The sequence below is a fragment of the Natrix helvetica genome, assembly GCF_964273705.1.
Source record: "Natrix helvetica genome assembly, chromosome: 1".
NCBI classification, from domain to species: Eukaryota; Metazoa; Chordata; class Lepidosauria; order Squamata; family Natricidae; genus Natrix; species Natrix helvetica.
In genome coordinates, this window is record NC_138548.1 from 42,101,972 (window position 1) to 42,125,041 (window position 23,070).

Here is a 23,070-nt window from a genome sequence, read left to right on the forward strand (position 1 = left end):
CTGATGACCACCATCAAACCCAAAATTTATACTTCTAAAGAGACAGTTGTTGAATGAATATTGCTCCATTTTATGACCTTTCTTGCCACAGTTGTTAAGTGAATCACCTTAGTTATTAGCTTAGTAATGTGGTTGTTAAGGGAATCTGGATTCCCCATTGACTTTACTTGTCCATAAGTCTCAATCCCCCTAGGATATTGCAGCCATCACAAATAATGAGTCAGTTGCCAAGAATTTTGATTACATGACCATGGGGATGTTGCAACTGTCGTAAGTGTGAAAACTAGTCACAAGTCACTTTTGTTAGTGGCATTGTAACTTTGAATGGTCACTAAATGAATGTAAGTCAAGGACTACTCTGTTTCCCTGAAAATAAGACCTCCCCAAGTAATAACCCAAATGGGCTTTTGAACGCATGCCCTAAAATAAGCCCTTCCCATAAATAAGCCCTCCCAAAAATATTGCAATACAGTAGCAGCCAAGGGGTGACTACATTCGCTGCCTCCTGCACTTAAAAAATAATAAGACCTTCCCGAAAATAAGGCCAAGTGCTTATTTCGGGGCTCAAAAGAAAATAAGACCCTGTCTTATTTTTTGGGGAAACACAGTACCTGTACTATAGGATAGTGTAGTTTTCCCAGTTTGGCACACTCCAGATATGTTGAATACATCCATCAGTTAGCTCAACTATTAGGTCTATGGGTTGGGTCAGTATATCTGGAGGAGACCAGATTGGGAAAGGCTGCATTTTTTTTTTTAGTTTTTCTGCCTTATCTGCAGTTGTTTTGAATAATTTTTCTCATTACTTTTACCTATTAAGAATCACTTTGTCTAACAGAAGAGGCTGTAGGCCTGACTGTGTTAGAATTTTGGCAACTATTCAAGAGCCCAAGGGATATGACTCAGTGCAGAAGATATTAGCCACCCTTGTATTTAATTGGGGTGTGGTTTCTGCAAAAAAACTTGCAAAGCCTTGGTCAGAATAAGTTACATAACATGTTAAGGCCTGTGGCCTTTGTGCAGTCTGTTTTGTTAAATTCTAGAGAGAAGTTAAAAAAGTTAAATGGTATGTGCCTTTTCGAGTTCTGTGAAAATGGCTTCTCAAAATTCTCCATCCTATTTGTGGAGGGGGTTATCGGTGTGTGTTTTTTTTTTCTCAGATGAAAATAAATTACTCCAGTGGGTGCAGCTAAATAGTAATGACACTAACTTCAAGTCTTTCTTTTCACTGTGGATATTTTTTGCTGCTTTTGAAAATGGAAAAGCAGGAATGAAATTGGTAGCCATTTTGTATTAAGTCATCTGGATCTAGGAAACTATAGGGCTATATATAGAAAAGTCTCTATATAACCCTAAATATCTATACCAATTTGGACTGCAAAAATCTTAAACCTCAGTAGATGGCAACAATTCTTTACTGACATCTAGTGATTGTCTGGATTTTGAAACCCAGATATGATAGCCAAAGAAAAATCAGAGTGAAATTGTAAAGTGATTTCCAAAAACGTGTGTGTGTGTGTGTGTGCGCGCGCGCATTTCTATGTTTTGAGGGAGGGGGTTAAAAAGGGCTTCTGAAAATGTAACCTCAGCCTGTGGCTGTTTTGAAGTGAGACCATTCCTGATTTGTGATTTTTACAAACAAGTTTTCTCTCTCTGAAGCAATTACTTCTCTCTCTGAAGAATCAGCAATATTCATACATTGTAGGTTTGATGAAACCAAGAGCATCAGTAAAAATTGTAACATTATGTAAATAGAATATACATACATTTTTTTCAGCAATTACAAACTTAAATTTTAAAATCATTTAGGAATTCTTCTGTACTCTTCCTACTTTATCTCTTTCTTGTCGTATTAAAAGATCATGACACTATCTATGCATTTTCTAAATGCCAAGCAAAATTATTTATATATAATTAGACATTCCATGTCTGCCATCTGCTTTCATTGGCTCCACAGACAAGTCACTTCCAGATTGCAATGTAGGTGCAGTTTCTGTCAGTATCTTATTTTACCTGTTTGTGTAACAATTTGAAATGAGAAGGTGGGAGAGCAAGGAGTAAATAATCCGAAGGTCCAGACTCTGTTTAAAAAATAAAAATCGCAAAAGACACATATTTTATCCTTGATGCTGCAGAGCTCAAGTATTTATGCCAAAGATTTAGGGCCCTTCACTTGTGGTTTGGCAACAACTTCACACAAATGTGTTGCCCTGGTAGTCTCTTAGCCATTTAAGATAAATGACAAAATCAAATGCAGTCCATGCAGACTGAAGTGCTGAATGCAGTGCCAAGGATGAAGTATTTCTATTGGATTCACATCTGTAGCTATCAGATCACCATTCTAGCTATAGTTTTCAGACTGGGACAAATAGATGAAAAACACGAGGAGGGTAAATGCTATTTTTAATGAAAAACTAGGCCTTCTAGGCAAATAGGGAGGAGGAAATCATAAGTAATAGTTATAGTTTAATTTTTTAATAGTATTTATACAACACTTTTCCTCAACTGTGTCTGAGATGCAATAAATCCAGTAACAACAGCAGTTAATAAAGACATAAAACAATAAAACTGTACTGAAACATTGAAACAAATTTAAGCCATTACTAGTAAATTAAATGACTGTTCACATAAATAGATTAAAAATAAATCTTTTTTTCCCCTAAAAAGAAAGGATGTAAACCAATTTTAGCTCCTGATGGAGAATAGTCTGAAAGGTGGCATCCAAACATCTGTGACCAGAAATGTTTGTTTCGGCTCATACTTAGGCAAGTTCATAAAGAAGGTAGTTCTGCAGATAATCAGCACATAAGCTGTTTACAGATAAGAGAAAACAATTAACAACTTTTGCAGAACCTTCAAGCAGTGGTGGGATTCAGCCAGTTTGCACCACTTCTGGAGAACCAGTTGTTAGGTTTCTGAGCAGTTTGGTGAACTGGTTGTTGAAATAAATCATTAGATCAGAGAACCGGTTGTTAAATTATTTGAATCCCACCGCTGCCTTCAAGTAATATAAGTAATATGATCATAATAACCAGGTATCAATTTGCAGTTTAGCAGTCTTTTTGTAGCATTTGATGCTTCTTCAAGCATAGTCCAATTTGAAAGAGCTTACTACATGATGTGATAAATATGCAGGATCCAATCTGAGTCGGTCACCAGGACCAGAGATGACCGATCCAGATTCATCTTCATTGAAGATGGGCTCCAGCACGAGTCCAAAAGTTTAGAAGGCAAAACCTCTGGTCCCAATGACCGATCCTGATTGGCTCCTGCAAAAGTATGATATGAATAATGTTGCCAGATCAGGCTAATTCTGAAATAGTCACAGATAGCAAATTTTAAGTATTTATAGTTCTTTATTGAACACAAGCAGTTTTCAAAGTGCAGTTTTCAGAATGGTTAAGATGATGACCTGAAAAACAAAAGACAGCGAGTTCAACTCCCACCTTACGCATGAAAGCTAGCTTTGAGTCATTCACTCTCTCTCAGCTCAACTCACATCACAGGGTTGTTGTGGGAAAAATAGGAGGAGGAAGGAGTATTAGATATATTTTCTATCTTGAGTTACTTATAACGTAATAAAGTTGGGATAAAAATCTAATAATGTTAACTTTAATAAATAATAAAATTATTAATATTGTAAGTCTAACATTGCCTTAGAGTTAGGTGACAGGGAACAGTTCAAGTAAGAGGTATTACCATATATGGAGGATAATACTTCAGATTATTTTTCCAGTGATTTTAAGTAGCTTTTAAATAATGTAAAAACATAGAACATATACTAGGCAATAGCTTCAGTGCTAAACAGTTGTCCTTTAGCCCAATTTTAGATCACTATAATATAGTCTCCATATTATAATATATATCTATCCCTCAAAACCTGTTTAGAAGCTTCCTGTCACTAACAATATCCAAAAGCATGTGATAACCAGGATCCAGTTCCCATTTCTAACATTCACCAAGCCAATCAAGGGCACTTTCTCAGTTAAAATTATAATTTAAATAATTTTGTGTGATTTCTGAAATAAAATTGATACGTAGTGAATAGCTTAGGTGTTTTTTTATTATGCATTTTGTTATTTGTTTTGTTGTATTCCCATTTCTTTCAAAGATTTGTATTTTGGGAAGCATATACTAGTGTAGATAGGCATTATATTTAAATTAGTTGGAAATTACAAACACATAGTTTGTAATTTTTTAAACTCCTTTGTCTATAAAATTCACATGAAATAAATTGCCAGACTATTATACTTGCAAGCTTATTACAGAAACTGCAGTTGATTACTGCAATAAGTATATTGATTCAAGAGCATCAGGTTAGTGGCAGCCAAATACTTAGTTATTGAAAAATGGGTACAGCATCCTGAGTTCTAACTAAAAGTTAACTTCATGCAATGTGTCTGGGTTATGCTTTTATTTAATTGCTTAAGTCATTCTGATGACTGCCAAGAGAGCAAGAGGGAAATCATTTCCAACACACCAGAAACAGAGACTAAATACAGTTCTAAATAACAGATGATTTCTAGATATGTGTGTATGCGTTTTAAATGAATAATAGAGTTTGAGGGTACAATGCTTCTTTCCAGCTATTAGCTACAAAGAAAGGTTATGTTCTGTATAGACTTAACATGGGAAATATAATGCAGAAATGAAACATGTAGAATGCATTGTTGGCTGCAGCTCAAGTAACGACGAAGCCACAATGGGCCATAAATGCTTTATTCTGGGAGCTTGATTCCTGGCAGTTGTATGAAGTTGTTTCAGCTATGAGTTGTGGCAATTTGTGTTAGTGTGCTGGGCCTGGTTCAGTAGTAACTTGGCAAGCAGCTGCCCCCCTTTATTCTCTTGGCGAGATGAATTAGGATGGCCATAAACAGTAATCCCCTTTCAATCTGGTTCCTAAGCACATGCCCTATAGCTCTGGCAATGTCCCCTAGTGCTCCTCTCTAATGCCTATAAGATGATTTATCTCATACATTGTCCTCTCCTATCACTCTTCCATTTTTGGTTCCTTCATAACAGCGGGAATGTTGCTGAGAACTCTTACAGGATTATTATGACAGGTTATTTCCTGCATATGAATCTGTTTTATCAGAAGTGGTGTTTTTGACCTGGTAAATTATGATCAGAGCAGCTCTTGAGAGTGGGCAAAAATACATAAACTATCAAAAAATTTTTTAGCAACTCAACAACTCAACTCAACAATATACACTATTGGAAAATGTCTGTCTAAATATAATTTTTTTGTATCACTATTTTGGTTTTTAGGACAAACAAAACAACAGTATTAATTTATATTTGTACAGAACAACTGGCATGTTCTTTTTAAAGCACATTTCTTTGCTGCTTGGCACTTCCAGAAATAAATCACACATTTCTGGAGTCTGACAGAAGTTTGCTAGGATGCTGGCCATTTTGCCACATGATACATAGCTAAACTCTACCTGTAATCTTTTTGTTTGTACTATGGAGGGATAAAAAATGGAAAGTAAAAAAGCCAATAAACAGCTAATAATCTAGTCACAGATAGATTAAGCTGTTAGTGACTCTATAGCAGGGGTGTCCAAACTTGGGAACTTTAAGACTTGTGGACTTCAACTCCCAGAATTCCCCAGCCAGCATGGCTGGTTGGGGAATTCTGGGAGTTGAAGTCCACAAGTCTTAAAGTTCCCAAGTTTGGACACCCCTGCTCTATAGAGTAGTCCTCAAATTGATACTGTAATGGAGCCTGCCGATTAGGCTCATAAATTGAATTGGTAATAAAACATGACCGACCTGATTTTATGACTTTTTTTTTGGTAAGTGTGAATTCTATAGTCAAATGAACACTGTTGTTATTAAGAGAATCCATGGTTTTGCTGTGGTGCAGTTTTGCCAAAAACCAGAAGTGTTAGTTTTATGCAAATTCGTTGTAAAGTGTAGTAATGTGACTGTAGAATGCTGCAAATGGCCGTAAAAGTGGGCTATGTTGCTAAGCGCCCGAAGTGTGGTTGCATAACATAAGGCCATTTTTTTCGGGTCAGTCATAACTTTGAACAATTGTTAAGCTACCAGTCGAATATGAAGGACTGCATATCTATCAATGTCTTGAGAGTTACTGAGGAAGAAGAAAAATAACAGCAAAATAATTGCTTATGTATTTATATTTATATTCTCTTCCTTTGAGAAGATCTGGCATAGGGAAAGAAAATATTTCCTCGGTGGATATACAGATAAAAAGAAAAAAAATCCCATAGACAAACCATATAAAATATGGATGATCAAAATTTATCATCTAGATCAGAGATTCTTTAACTATGCTTTTCATAGTCATGTTTTTTCTTTGGTATTATGACTGCAGCCTTTATTCATTCACTTATTTATATAGTTATTCTAGTACTATACTGAATCCCACCCCATGTACCTTGATGGTTTATAAATAAATAGTACTAACACATTTGGCATTTAAAAGACAGGGGGACGATACAGTTATCTATCCTTCTCAGAGGAAAGGCCTTAGTGGAGAGAGAAGCCTTTCTACTGACTACCGTCTCTTTCTGCCCTGTGAGTTTGCATGGGCAGAAGGAATAACCTTGAGAAACAGGAGGAAGACAAATAACCTGGACGGTGACTAGATAAAACAAATCTGAGTCCAGGCTAGAGGTGTAAACTAACAAAGCATATCAGAAAGAACTCTACCTAGTTCTAAGGATGATAAAGAGAGAGAGGTGCATTCAGACTTGCAAGATTCTTTTACTATAACCTTATAATACAAGTAGTATTTGCATGGATGTTTTCCTAGTTTGGTCTACCTTGAAAGACTGACCTCAATTGCACAATCTCTATGCGCTTCCTCCTCCTGTTATTTTCCTGAAAACAAGGGAGCGTCTTTTCTGAGATGCTTATTCACCTTATAGTTGCAGACCCAGACTCAGATTTCCCCCCCTAACAGTTAGCTTGGTTGTGGCTTTTTATCCAGTTCCTCAAGGTTAGGCTCCTTCCTTCCATTACAGTTTGTTAAGCAAATATGTACTGTAGGTCATGCCAGCCCTACATTGCTCCTATTCTCCATCTCTGCTTTCAAACATCGGTACCACTGACAGATTTTTCTATTGTTTTTTCCTCAGGGCCGTCTAGGCCTGCAAAGCTGCCGGCGGCCTCCATAACTGCCTCCTCCCACCCTCATGCATCAGTGATCGCACCGCCACCTCTCCGTGCTCTAACCTCAGTCCCGCCCTGCCTGAGCCTGCCCTGCTGTGGTGCGCGCGCAATCTCAGTTGGCGGGTCTCAGAGTGAGACATCAGGCACATTTGGATGTCATTGTCAGTTGTCAGGTAACAGAAACATTTTATTTTTGCTCTCTGAAGATCAGCTGCCAACGTGATATATCTCTGGAAGCATCAGGTCCATTTGGATGTAAGGATAGAGCTAAAGCACTAGAAATCTTCCTTATCATTGCTGAGACAGGAATTGAAACCAGTTTGGTCTTGTTTTGCCGGGGGTGTGGGCTAGTTGATCTCAGATGTTGCCACCAACACTGGGGCTGATGGTTTGTTTACACTGCATTGTGATCAAATGTCTGGGAATCCTCCTACAAATGTGATACTCTGATATCAAGATTTCATCTCTCTGGGCTGTTTATGCTAAACTTAATTGGATAACAGTTAGCATCTGAAGTCTTTCTTCCTGATGATTTGGTTCTTCGGATCTCATTGGAACATGGCATACTTGTGGTTCGCACACTTTCCCTCCACTGCTATAAAAGCCTCTCATTAATTTTGTCTTTGTTCCATCACTGACTTGTATGGAAAGCAATGAAAGGAAACCAATCTTTATGGAAAAGACTTTGTAAATATTGAATACCACTGAAAAAGTAGTTCACTAATTTTACCCAGATTTGGCCAGCACCCAAAGCAAGTTCAATGGGAGAAGTTCAATAGCTGGTGATGACCCATTGGAGTCCCTATCTTAGGATATAGTGAAACAAAACAAGTATATCTTTATGAAGTGCATAATTTAACAATGATATCCACTGCTCCAGCATTTGATGACTGTTGGCTTTCATGACTACTAATTAGAAGGGCTAAAAGCAAGGTTTATGCAGAGGTAACATGTCTTTGAATAATAACTGCTGGGAGAAAATAATGTTGCCCTCAAGTTTGATTGGGCATGGTGGGAACCAGAATATTAAATGAAATGAATCTCTAGGCTCATCTTTAGCTCTTAAATAGCAAAGGAAAAATCAGACTGAAATGTGGAAGAAAAATTATTCTTCTAAAATTTCATTTATTGCTATAAATGAAGTTTGAATAATGCCTTTGTGAGAGGTTCTCATTTTATTCTTGTAATATATTAAGGCTACCATTAATAAGAAAATCCTTCCAGAAGATCGGGATTTGACTTACTTCTACTACAAATATTCATAATATAAGTAACAAAAACATACTATCAGTAATCTACAACTTATATATGATCTAATAAAGAGATGGACATACAAAAGAAAAAAAGTAACAATTTTATACAGAGAAATAAAAGGTAAAGAATAAAAGGAAAAGCAAAAAGGTGAGAAATGGACCAAGCAAGAATGAATTAAATATAAATATTTGGGTTGCAATAAACAATGAATTCTAGACATGAACAATTTTACATAAATGTAAGTTGAAGGGATTTCATTGTGTTTTAACACTCTTTCAAACCACTGTAGCTAGCATTCATTTATTGCAACAAGTTAGCCACTCATATTGTCTAAGGCTTTTAGTGTTTACTATTGCAATTATACATTTTTATTTCTTTGGCATAGACTGATTTGTCAGGCATAAAAGCCCTTGCCCTAAACTACTTATAATATAAAATATATTTTTCCCAGTACGCCTCTGAACATGAAAAAATATTTTTTTCTTTTGAGAAGTGGTAACCTTTAGATATTGTTTAGTATGTTTAAATTGTCTGATGCATGTTACCAAATAACCATGATATGCTGCTAGTATGGATGGTGTTAGCTTAAATATATGTGAGAATTTTGTTCTTGTAGAGTTGGCTGGTTTAAAAGTTAAGATAAAGCAAGATGTCTAGTTCTAGGCCACATATAGCTTAGTTATTACTTTCCAAGGTTAATATTCATTTATTGGTTTCTTATGACCTGAATGCATCCTTGTAATATTCATAAGACCTTCATAAAGGAAATAATAACCTAATTTTTCCATATTTTTATATGGAAATAAATGATGCTGTCATAGCATTTTAGAAAAACAATCCATATTCAGTGTAAGGGATTACATGGGGAAATAGTTTGATAAAAGATTTAAAGTACCCTTTAGGTTTTAAATACAGGAAATTTGTTTTATTTTAATATCTTAATATCTGTAACATGCACCTCCCCGCATCCAACAAAACATGTAAAATAACAGTAAATATATATATATACATACATACATACATACATACATACATACATACATACATACATACATACATACATATATATATATATATATATATATATGTTGTAATTGTACTGATAAATAAATAAAGGGAGACTAGGATAGATCTATTTCGAGCTAATTAGCTCTCATCAGCTAGCCATACCCTTACTGGGATTAGAACCCGGGCTGTTATAATAATAATAATAATAATAATAATAATAATAATAATAATAATAATAATAATAATAATAATAATAAGTTTGAATTTATTAGCCGCTCCCTTTCCAAGTAGGACTCGGGGCGGCATACAATGGAGCATATAAAACATAGAGGATGTATAAAAAGCACATAGACATACATACAAAACACACATACACATACACGGACACGGACACGGAGGAGGTAACAAATTACATCATATAGACAGTTAAAAATCAACATTAAAATACCCCAATTGTAAGAACCCAATATGCAATTAAAAATTTAACGTTTAAAAGACAATTTAAAAAACAGTTAGGAGGAATAAGAGAAATTACGATTGAGCCAGGCCAGATAATTGAAAGAGGTGGGTCTTCAGCTGTACACGGAAGGAGCGGAGATCGGAAGTAATCCTGATGTCACGGGGGAGGTCATTCCACAGGGCTGGGCCCATCACAGAGAAGGCTCTGCTCCTGGGTGTCGCCCCCCGGCACTGTTTGGCGGACGGCACCCGGAGAAGTCCCTCTCTGTGTGAGCGAATTGGTCGTAGGGATGTGTGGGGCAGGATGCGATCCTGCATGTAACTAGGCCCTGTGCCATGAAGCGCTTTAAAGATCATAATCAAAACCTTGAAACGCACTCGGTAGACCACAGGAAGCCAGTGCAGCTCGCGCAGGAGAGGTGTTACAGGGGAGTATCTAGTCCTCCCCATAATCACCCGCGCGGCCGCGTTCTGGACCAACTGTAGTCTCCGAGTGCATCTCAAGGGAAGCCCCATGTAGAGAGCATTGCAGTAATCCAGGCGAGACGTCACTAGCGCATGGGTGACTGTGCGTAGGGCATCCCGGTCCAATAAGGGGCGCAATTGGCGCATCAGGCGGACCTGATGGAACGCCCCCCTTGCCACGGCTGTTACATGGTCATCCATGGACAGCCGGGCATCTAGGAGGACGCCCAAATTGCGCACCTGTTCCATGGGGGCTAGTTGGACGCCCCCAATGGCCAGAGATGGAAGCACCTCGTTGAACCGGGAGGCCGGAAGCCACAGCCACTCCGTCTTGGAAGGGTTGAGTTTTAGTCGGTTGCCATCCATCCAGACCCGTACGGCCTCCAGACACCGGGACATCATTTCGACGGCCTCATTGGGGTGGTTCGGGGTGGAAATGTATAGCTGAGTATCATCAGCATACAGATGATATCCCACCCCAAAACCACGGATGATCTCGCCCAGCGGTTTCATATATGTGTTGAACAGGAGAGGCGAGAGCACCGATCCCTGTGGCACTCCACATGTGAGTGGCCTCCGGGTCGAACTCTGCTCCCCTGCCAACACACGTTGCGTCCGATCAGAGAGGTAGGAGCCAAACCACCGTAAAACGGTGCCCCTGACTCCCAGCCCCTCTAGCCGGTGCAACAGGATACCATGGTCGATGGTATCGAACGCCGCCGAGAGATCTAATAGGACCAGGATAGAGGAACAACCCCTATCTCTGGCCCTCCAGAGATCATCAACCAATGCGACCAAGGCCGTCTCCGTGCTGTGCCCGGGTCGGAAGCCGGACTGGCGCGGGTCTAGATAATCATTTTCCTCCAGGTGACGAGGGAACTGCTGTACCACCACACTCTCTACAACCTTCACTAAAAAAGGAAGGTTGGAGACTGGACGATAATTGACTAGGTCCGTTGGGTCCAGGGAAGGCTTCTTGAGCAGGGGCCTCACCACCGCCTCTTTCAAGGCGGCCGGTAGGGACCCCTCACCCAACGAGGCGTTCACCAGGCCCAGGAGCCAGTCGCGCGTAACCTCCCAGGATGCCAGTACAAGCCAGGAGGGACACGGGTCCAATAAACATGTGGTGGGTCGCAGATGTCCACGCAACCTGTCCAAATCCTCGATGGCAACCGAGTCGAACTCCTCCCAAAGCGGTCCCTCAAGACTCGCCACGGGCGTCTCTACTGGACCACTGAAAGGGGCCCATCCCGTCCGGATTTGAGCGACTTTGTCCTGTAGATATTTCCCAAACTCCTCTGCTCTGCCCTGTAGTGGGGCTTCCCGTGGTCTCTCAGACAAGAGGGAGCGGGTCACCCGAAACAGGGCGGCAGGGCGGTTATCTGCGGACGCAATAAGAGCGGCACAATGTTGACGTTTGGCCGCTCTTAATGCCACAAGGTACGTCTTCAAATATGCTCGTACCTGTGCTCGGTCAAATTCGGAACGGGAGGATCTCCAACGACTCTCTAGGCATCTCTTGTGGCGTTTCATCACCCTTAGCTCCTCGGTAAACCAAGGTGCCAGGGTGGTTCGTCGCCGCAGGAGAGGCCGCAAAGGTGCCACCCGGTCTAGGGCCCCGGTAGTCGCACTATTCCATGCGTCTACCAGGTCCTCCACCCGGGGGCGGGTCAGGTCCACAGGAGGTGGCCGAAGTTCCGTCTGGAACCTATCTGGTTCCATCAGGCGCTTGGGGCGGAACCATCTAATACCTTCCAGTTCCGCCTCCTCGCGGCGGGGGGTAGCACCAGGGAAGTCCAGCCGGAGAAGTGAGTGATCCGACCATGACAGGGGAATAATGTCTAGATCCCCTATTCCCAGATCACTCGTCCACTGGCCAGAGACAAAAACAAGGTCCAGGGTGTGGCCTCCCTCGTGAGTAGGGCCCTGAATTAACTGGGTCAGGTCCATGGCTGTCATGGAAGCCATGAACTCCCGCACCCCCTCAGACGCTTCTCCCATCGACGGCAGGTTGAAATCTCCCATCACTAAAAGTTTGGGGGTCTCAACCGCCACCGATGAGATCAGCTCCAGGAGTTCGGGCAGGGCCGCTGACGTATAGCGAGGAGCCAGGTATACTATCAGCAGGCCCAACTGCCTCCCTGGGCCCCATCTCACGACGAGGGACTCACACCCGGATGTCTGCGGCACGGTGAACTCTCTCGGCTCTAAGTCTTCCCGGATAATCACTGCTACCCCACCGCCCCTTCCCTGGGCCCGAGGCTGGTGAAATGCTCGATAACCTGGTGGGCACATTTCCACAAGGGGTAGACCTCCCTCGTGGCCCAACCAGGTCTCGGTTATTCCGGCGAGGTCCGGCTCCCCCTCCAAAATTAGATCGTAGATGAGGGGGGCCTTATTGACAACGGACCTCGCGTTGCATAACAGCAGTCTCAGGCCTTGGGTCTGTAGATCCTGACCACCTAGTATGCAGGGGTTGGTACAAACGACCGGGAATGACCAAAAGCCCCGGTCTCCCAACCGACTACGCGCTCTTAAGTTGTCCTCACACCTGCCCCTCCCCACGACCGTTGGTATTACGGAGCCCTGAACAGGAATGCTATCTTCCCTCTCCTCCCCCACTCCGCTCCCTCCTCTTTCGACCACAAAGTGTATCTTAGGCAGGAGTCTTAACCACTCAACCACGGGTTCTCTTCCTTATCAGTTGATTATACACACACACACACACACACACACACACACACATTTTATTTTATACTGATATAAAATAGTGCATTAAAAAGAGAACAAGAATTTAACACACAATCTGAAGAATGTTAAAATAAAATTCATAGAAAAGGTAAAGATTTGAAGCCTAGGTAGAATACAATGGAGAGATAATTTTTTGGGCTTCAAAGTTCTAAAAATAAGTTTTAAAGTCTGATGCCACCAAAGATTCTCCAGAAAACAAAGATATGGACAGGAATGTCACAATAATTAACCTTAAAAGTTGGTAGGCTTACATTTGACTTACAAGTAACTTGCCTTGTTCCAAAGCATTAAGGCCTTGAAAAGTAATAATTAACATCTTGTGATTCTTTTAAAAACACACCAGTCAACAGCAAGTATCCTTGCTACTATAAATATTCCATAACAAATATGGATGTTTTCCACTAAAAGGATCCGTTTTAAAGAGTCTCATCTAGATGGGAAGATAGTGGTAGAAAAACTCTCTTGTTTGCATGTGCAAGATCTGAAAGTGCAAGGTGAGAAAATGAATGTGAGAACAAAAGGTCAGTGACAAACACTGATTACATATCCTTAACTCTAGCATTTATTTGAATGATGTGCTTGGTTTACTTGAATGAGGATGTTTGCAGTTAACATTGCTAATATTTTCCCAGTATATATTTGCTTCTATGCAATTTGCTTAGCGTAATATAAATATGATCCCATATAGAAAATGTGGCAGTCAAATACTGTTATATTTGCATACTTCCTTTGTGATAAACAGATACCAATAATAGTGATAACAAAGAAATCTAAGACTACTGTAGATAAGTAAAAGTAAAGTACCCAGAAAGAGCATTGCACTTTTGTATATTCACTCCTATGTTGTTGGACACCTAACTTTTAGACTGATCTTAAATGAAAAGCTATACCAATTTAAATTGTGGAACAATCTGATACTATGGCATCTCAACCTGAGATATTTTAGTATCATGCCACACACTGTTTATAAAAGCAGTCATTACAGTTTTATTTTTGTCTATTTGTTAAATCTATATGCCACTAATTTGCTCCTAATACAGTCATATAAGCTGCTTTATCACTGTTTGTTATGAAAAAGTACTTATTTCAAGTTAAGTTTTCAGTACACATGTAATCAAGGGAAATGTAATCAAGCATTGCATTCAAAATGAGACAGATATTTTCAGGCACAATGGAAAGTTCATAGAGTCCTTGAGTATTTGTTTTTAGCAATTCATCACCTAGCTGTAGTTTTGTTTTAGACTGGATACTTCAACTTTATCCTGGGACATGTATATTCATCTTTATCTGTGGTGATATTTTTCTATGAAGGTAGTAGACTTCATGACTGATGAAAGTCCATCACATCTTAGTGCTCTTAATGGCTAAAAGTAAAATTCTCTAGGGGAATTTTTTGGTGGCTTTGCAATAAGGTTGATAAATTAAATTTCCATGTATCATTATTAAAGTTTTTATCTAAGGGAACAAAGAGTTATCTTCAGCTACTCTCGTCTTTTTCATCCTCTCTACTTTTATTCCAAATTTAATATATCAAGTCCCCTTCCATAGCTTTTGCTTTTATGCCTGGGACAAAGTTTAAAATCATAAGCTTCTTTATATATACACAGAACTTCATAGCATCCATGTACACATACGTAAACAGCCCACATGCTTTTGTGCTACACAAAATAGTCATTTCAGTCCTAGAATCTAAAAAAGCACAACACTATTCCCTAGTAGTAGCATTTTTTCATTAATACATGAAATAACTCTCCTGCTACTCCTACCGCTGTTAGCTTTTCTTGAGGGAAAAGTGTGCATATCTGTGCTTGGAGAAATATTCTAGGTTTTTAGACCATTTACTTCCTCAACGTTTCTTATTATAGTATAATATACAAAAAGTGTACATGTTTACTTTTGGTACTCTTGTCCCATGAAGATCTTTCTCCTAGCAATTCTGTTTTCCTGAAATGTTATTTTGCCCTCTTGGAACAAGGTGAAGGAAAGGGAAAAGGAAAGGAAGGGAAAAGGAAAGGAGAAATTCTTGCAGAGTAGATCACATTTGGTAGTTCACAGTTTGCATATCTTGCAGTTGTCCCACCACTGAAACAATCTTTCCTACTGGGTTTTCCAGTTGGGCAAGTAATACTGCCTACAAGGCCAGTGAGAGGTTACGTGTGCTTTTCTGATCAAACAAATAAGTTATAAACTGCTCAGCACTTGACCTCTAGAAACCCTATGTATAAATATGTATAAATACTTGTTTTGTTTTTTGGCCATAGGCTCGGGATAACAGCTGTCTGAATAAAGATGATCTTATTCCTCCCTTTTAGCTGTTATTCATCACAAAATTGATTGTAGTAGCTTTTTATTACTTGGATATCTAATTTAAGTGGTATTAAAACTCTGATGGTCCTTCTGTGTGGTATTGTAATTTGACCTATATGTTTATTGTGGATTTTTGTATCCTTGTAAAGCTGCCTTGAGTCTCCATGAGTAGCCAGCAATATAAATTTTCTTACCAACAACAAGAATAAATATAATAATAAATCAAGGGACAGTTCTTGCCCTTTCTACAGAAATTTCCTCATGGTCCATTTTTCTGAGTAGAAATCATGGGCTATTCTGTTCTAACCATTTGGTTCTCATGTAGGATACTTATGACAGCTCACATCCAAGGTATTTATCATTTGTTATTTCTTTTCATTTTTTTATTTCATTTTTACCAGCCATTCTGTGGCAGCAGCATATTTTCTTCTGATCTTAGAGTAACAGTCAGGGGTTTTGCAACAGTGAGGTCTCCTGTCTGGTTGCAAGCTAAAAGCTCCACCTGTTTTTTTGCATAACTTTCCAAATCAGTGTTTTACTGGCTAGCCTAGGTTTAAGTTCTAGAAGTTACCCACATAGAACAGGGGTCTCCAACCCCTAGGCCATGGCCCACTACTGAGCTGTGGCCAGTTTGGAACTAGATCATGCAAGAGGCAGCCTGGTGTCCATGCATGTGCGAGCACAGCTCAACTCACCGGAGTGGTGGGCCAGCACACACACATGCACATGCAACTTCATCCCAACTGCATGGCCAAGCCAGAAATGTTGGGGACCACTGACATAGAACACTAGTTGTTTCAGATGGCTCCCAAGCTCTACAGTTCCCATATATTTTAATACTTCGACCAACTGATTAAAGTTTGGCTAATCTTACTTTGACACTTTTCCTATAGCTCCTGGTACTTTACTTCCAAAGTATGATTCCCATGGCTATCCAACACATCCCAATAATCTTTTAACATTGAAGATGAAATTATCTGGGAGTTCCTCCCCACTGAATTGAGCAGGACACAAAATGAATTTTCTTATAGAAAATTGTGATATGAATTGTGTAAGGATCTTAATGACATGCATAGAGCATTTCGTAATGGCAAGTGTGCTAATAGTGGTCTTTATATTTCCCTATTCTTTTTGCTAATACTACTTTAATCTACTACATGTTTTGTATACTACATAAAGTCAGCTCAGGAAAATACTACTGCAAGATAAGCCCATTCCCTAACATGTTGCTTTGAAATATCTGCACACACCTCCATTGCCCTGTCTTTTTGCCTTCATTGGGAGGTTTCTCCCTGCTGAATTGTATTCTCCTGTTGAAATATTGTAGTGTCTTTTTCATTAGAAGCTGGAAAGGAATAACAGCATTCTCAGTCTTATATCATTTCTGTTTTGATTAGCTTTTTCTGAATAATAGGAAGATGAAGGAAGAGAGGTTGGAAGTAGTTCTGATAGAATTATTTAAGTTCATTGAAGGCAACTAGACTTGGAAGTATTTATAGAAATCACAGTCTTTTGGGTGGGATGTATGCACAAATAGACGCACACATGTGGGCACACAGTTTGCAAAATGCATAACCTTTCTGTTTTGTTCTGTTTTTTAACATATCTATTAACAACTACTAAGAGGATTTACTATTTGTGCTGCCTCTCCCTGCACTTCAGTGGTTTCCTTATGTATCACTGAATGGATAAACTCCTTATCTTACATTAGTACTTATTTTGCTCTATTTTGTGACATCAGAAAAGTTTACGTATTTTTCACACACACACACACACACACACACACACACACACACACACACACACACACGATTCTGGATCAGAATCGATTGTTGACCTTTTTAAAGAACTTACAATACATTAAAAGTTAGAAGTGTAATGATACCAGTAAGGGAGTTCTTGTGGCCATGTGATCCTAACCTGTCTACAGAGGCATTCATTTCAATGGACGGTACGCAATATGCAGGTCAGTGAGCTGGACAGTCCTTATAGACATAGAATAATATGTGAAACTATCTAATGCCAGGTCATGATGTGATTTTAATGTCCAGCTTAGCATTGGCGAGAGCGCCAATTAGCATTGGCGAGAGAGCATTGAAAAGCATATTCTTGGCTTTACTTGGCAAGCAAATTTAGATTTGATTTGTAGTAACTGATTCCATTAGTGAATAGCTATTCCTTTTTGAGTGCTTGGATCTATACTTTTGTGCATGGTGGCTTTTTTGTGATGGCAGTCACAGCACATGTTTCAGAGGAAAGCCTTGTCCTATTTTAGTATTCTAGGTTCTTGTGGCTATACAGATTTTTCTCCATTTTAGAGATCTTTGTAGCTATTGTATAAGAATTTCCCAAACTGGGAAGTGGCCCTCCTTAGGGAGATACAGGCAGAGACATGAAGGGAGGTATGAAGATCTTTATTTTTTATGTCTTCATTAAAAATTAAGTTTCATTTTATTGTTTTCATTGCTCAGTTGTGCTCATTTGGGTATTTGGATTTTTAGGGAGCAGTAAGAATATTAAGATTATACTAAAGGGAAGTATGATGGCAAAAACGTTTAGGAACTTCTACTATACATTTGAATAACAATTCTGTGCCTATTTACTCAAGATAGCTTCTCTTTTAAAATAATGATTTATGGCCTAATAAACACAGTAAAATAAATAAGTAATGAAGGGAAGTAATAGTTACTAAATTAATACAAATTAACATTTTTGATTTGATATTTGTTCCCTAGTATTTGCTTAGCTAGTTGGTATTCTATGGTATAGTTTAGAAGAAAACATGATTATATAAGATATACCTATAAGAAAATAATGTGATTGAACTGAGGATATATATGCATGTAGGGATATGGTTAAATAATACTGTAGCTATTTCTCTTTCTGTCTTCTCATCACTATTATCCTTAAACTCATTTTTGTTAGATTTATACACCAGCCCAGCCAATGAGAAATCTAGATTGGACCACCCTTGCTGGAAGAAAGGAAAAGAAAAAAGTCTGATGCAATTAATACAATCTGTCTAGAAAGCTGCATTATTTCAGAAGCGTTTATGTTAATAATATGGTATGTGTTCTGCACATTTCACAGTGAAACAAGATGCAGACTTTTGTTTCATTCCAGACTGGGTTTATTAAAACCGAGGATCAATGGGAAAACAAAACAGTAATCAGAGTAGAGAATGCAATCTCATCCACATTTTTTTCATCAAGGCTTGAGGAGAACAGATAATAGTACAATTTTTGTGTTATACCAGTTATATCATTATGCAGACCAGACACTCTAGAGCTGCATTAAAAATAGTCTGCCCTTGTTCCCCTTACATCCACTTAGGTGACAACAATGGTAAGAAGAACGTGGGCTATTTATTAAGTGCATATGCAGACAAAGAACTACAAAGGCATATATTGGGAGTACATAAAAACAGAGATTTTTTCCTACTGAGAAAATACAGCTTTGAATAAGGTGAAAACTGCTGAAGTTTGGGTTTAGCAAATATTATTGATTATGATGAAATCTATATAATATCTGGAAAAACTGGATTTGTGGGTCATAGTTGCACTGTGTAAAGTATGTGAACTCCCCTCTCTCCAACTTAGCTCAGACAGAATCAATGCTACATTTATATGTTTTCATTTAGTTTGGTTTCATAGGCAAAAACATTCAAATGGCTGAGTCCAGCCTTGTTTTACATGATTTTGAAATATGGTGCAGATATAGACGAGTGTAGAAAATATGAACACTACATATACAAAATAAGTCAACCCCCCCATAGGCATTACGAAAAAAAAGGAAAATTTGTTTTGGAGCATTCTTTTCCCCATGTACAGTGATTCTACTGTTACTAAGTTAACCGAAGTTTTAATTTGAAAAAAGATACTTAAATTGATTCAATCTGGCGAATCATCATCATTTAGAGAACACATTGGATAAAAATATTAAAAGATGTTAAAAGTACATGCTTACAGCTTTTAGGAATTTGATATTGTATATTTATGTGCTCATGTTAAATTACACAGTTATCAGGTAGAAGTAGATCGTATAATCTAAACACTAAGAGAATAAAGCTGCAACAAAGACAATGGGTCCATCAATTAGAGAGTTAACTGGATTTTATTCTAATATCCCAGTCCAAGAGCCTGAACTCTTCAAACATTCCAAATGTAGAACTAAATCAAAGAATTCTGCTTCAAATCCATACAAGATGTTGCTGTCTGTCCCCCCCCCCCCACTTTCTGACATGAGAAGCATTTGGAAGTATAGTTTCTTTCTTTCCTTTTTATAGCTATCTTAAAAAGGAATTTGGATGTTTAGCACAGCTGGTGCTCATTACATTATGCACTATCAATAAAATAACATGTGTAATTAATTTTTAATGCGATGCTCTATGCAGTGCTTTAAAGCAGTTACTGTATGGGGGAGAACTGACACTGGTCAACAAGCTTCAGAAATATTAAAAGAGAAAGCTCTATTTTTGCATTTTAAAAAAGGTGTGGAAAAGAGACAGTAGCTGTCATCAGCTTGCTGTTCCTTCGCCAGGCATAATAGTCTGGAACATTGCATGTAAAATGCAAGGAGACCTGAAAAAGAAAAGTATTTAAATAATAACCTGAGCCAGGGGATACAATAGATAGATGTTTGGCTGAGATTTTGTGAGACTATGCTCAAATCCTCAATCGGTTATGAAGCTTGCTGTGTGGCCTTGGGCAAGTTTTACATTTGCTCCAAAAGACTGTTCTCAACACCTTAGAAATGAATTTAATATGGGTAGGATGCAGATATAATGGTTAAATTTGCCTAACGTAGAAGTCATTTTATTTTTAATGGCCTGAGCTCTGCTCAGAAAAACAAAGCCCTAATCAAAAGAGGTGGGAATGAGAAGAAAGTTTTCCTTCCTTTTGTCTACCAATCTATATTAAAACTTACTTGTGGCTTGTAAATATTAAGCAGGGGAACCCTCTGGGAAAAGACAAATTTGAATTGAAATCTAAAAGAAAACAAAGGGGAAGAATTTGGGATTCTTCCAGGAAAACCATTCAAAAATAATATGAGCCTTTGCCTTTTCTTGTGGCTTTTGGTTGGTTACACTCAAAATAAAAACCAATGTTTTTTGCTTCATATTTGGGGAGAGACACTAATTTGAAAGACAGAAAACCAGGATGACTGGTAAAGGGCCTGAATCATTTGCTCTGATAATTGACCAAATAATAAACAAATCTATTTGCACTTTTGTTTTCTTCTCTTTCTCTTCTCTATAATTAGAGTGCATGCCCACTTTCAAAAACAAAACCAAATGGGGATTTTCAAGATAGCGAGGTGGGGATGGGAAAAAGAAGGGAATATTAGCAAAGGGATTCAGCTACGATTCCTGGCAGTTCCTACCTCTACTTGGGATCCTGTGCCTTTAAGCATTTCATAGAAAGCAATCATTTCCTGGACATGACATTTTTTCATTACAAAGTGGCCATCACAGGGGAAAATACAACTGATGTTGTTGTTCCAGGTAGCTATTATAGGAAGAACAAATCTCTCAGGGTATAGAATAGGTAACTTGACTTGTTCAGCTGATATATTTACCTTAAACCTCTACTGTATTCCAGGTTTTCCCGAAATTGAAGGAAGGATTTTTTTTCCTGATCAAATTGGCACAGTGAAGTCATTTAAGGAATTTCAATAAGGAAAGGGGGGCTTATAGAGTAAGGTTAATATAGTTTAAAAAACCTTTACAATGTAAAAAAGTATGATTTAAAAAAATGTTCAAAAAGAATTCTCTTAAAATTTTTGGGGAAAAAATATCCATTGGGGATGGGATGGGAGATTATTCAAAGATAACATCATCAGACTGCCAGTTTGACATGGCAACAACTTGTTTTAAACTTTGCACTTTAAAAAAAATGGCTTCATTTTTGAAATACGTAAGTCGAGATCCATATTTTTCAATATGACGTCCTAGTTCATATACAAAGTGATATGTGTGTGACTGTTAGAAGTAGCATGAAAAGAATGCTGGCCTGTTCGTCTCTGGCTTATTTCATTTACATATTTTCTCCCAGATATATTTCTCTAAATACAGGAGCTCTATGAAAATGTCAGATGAAGCTTTTACAATTGAACATCATGCCTAAAGACATAGGCAGACCATTATTCTATGCCATTTGGACAAAGATTCTTCTGACTATAATATAATACATATAATCAAAGATACTACTTCTTGAAGATTAAGCTATATGCCAGAAAAATCACATGCTGAAGATTAGTTTCCAGACCATAGATGGAACAGTCAAATACTTAGGTAAAATGTGGTATATTTCCTTAATTTGAAATTGGACAAGAATTTCCTTTTTTTTTTTTTAACAACAACATCACCTTAGCAACAGAATAAACCACTATGGGTGATTTGTATTGTAAAATCAGCTGCACTACCTTAATTGTACAACTCATCATTTTTATGAAATGCAGCTGAATGTCTTTTTAAAAATATCATTATAAATATTAAAAATAAATAGGAGAGGAATGTTTGTTAGTAAATGAACAACAAGTTGGGGAGTATGGGAACTTCACAAACTTTGATCAGCATAGAAATTTAGGCCTAGATTTTTTGATATACGTATGTAATAACAAAGTGTTTTCAAATATTTTCTCATTATATTAATAGAAATACTTCATCTGACATACGTTGAATGATGTTCTTGTTCCGTGAAAATTATCTGTTTTTACTCTTCATTTAATGTGCAGGTATATAGTACTAGTTTATTACTCTAGCAGTCTGGCATACTATTAATGTAGAGAAGGCTAAACATTTAGAAGGCAGGGCTGCTCAACTGTTTTCAGTGCTACATATTAATTTGTATTTAGGAACAAAAAATTACAAGGGTAGATTTATATATTTGCCTGTGTGTATGAGCGAGTATAAAGGTTCTAATAATATTTTGAATTAAGGTGAATGTCTACATTCTGGTATAGATATACTAGCTTGATAAGAGGTTATATTTTGCAGTTGTCAAACTATGGCAGTGGAATTGCTTTCTACTTGATCCCTGTGTTTCTGACAGTGAGAACTTGTCTGACATATGATCTAGTACCTAACACAACAGTTTTGCTTCACCATGCTTGGGATAGGAAAGTCTCTATCTCACCGAAGGTCAATGATCTCAACCTGGTTTGGCCAGCCTGTCGAAGCTGTTGTCTTGGGTGTGGCTGCTGCCTGTGCTACAGCTACTAGGAGCCACAGGTGAGAGATGAGTAAAAGGTGTGGACCAAAGATGGACAAGCTGCCCGAAAACCTGTCATAAAACGAGCTGCCCTAAAAGGACACAACATGTTTGTTTGTTTCTTTGTTTATTGGATTTATATGCTGCCCTACTCCCAAAGGACTCAGGGCGGCATACAACATTAAAAAAAAGATATATTACAAAAGTTAAAAAGGAAATTAAATAAAGTATCCAAAAACAAACCCAATTAATATTAACAATAAAAATTTAAAAATTAGATTTAAATTAACAATTTAATTAATCATTTGTTTTATTCTGTTCAGGCCAGGCCGGCTTGCTGGAAAACCCAACTTTTTAGGACGCGTCGGAAGGACCGGAGGTTGGGGATTATGCGAAGCCTCGGGGGCAGCTCATTCCAGAGGGAAGGTGCTCCCACAGAGAAGGCTCTCCCCCTGGGGGTTGCTAGCCGACACTG

The 23,070-nt window shown here is 38.4% G+C and overlaps 1 protein-coding gene across 8 annotated transcripts in view; it reads left to right on the forward strand.

Moving 5' to 3' along the window:
• BCL11B (BCL11 transcription factor B) overlaps positions 1-23,070 on the forward strand; it is a 183,886-nt gene that overhangs the window by 83,720 nt on the left and 77,096 nt on the right. For 6 of the 8 annotated variants that reach the window (XM_081950636.1, XM_081950637.1, XM_081950638.1 and 3 more), the window contains one exon: positions 7,107-7,313. The exons of the other annotated variants lie outside the window; for them this stretch is intronic. In XM_081950636.1, coding sequence (XP_081806762.1) covers positions 7,107-7,313 — 207 coding nt within the window. The remainder of the gene's footprint in view (positions 1-7,106; positions 7,314-23,070) is intronic. 8 annotated transcript variants of the gene reach the window in all.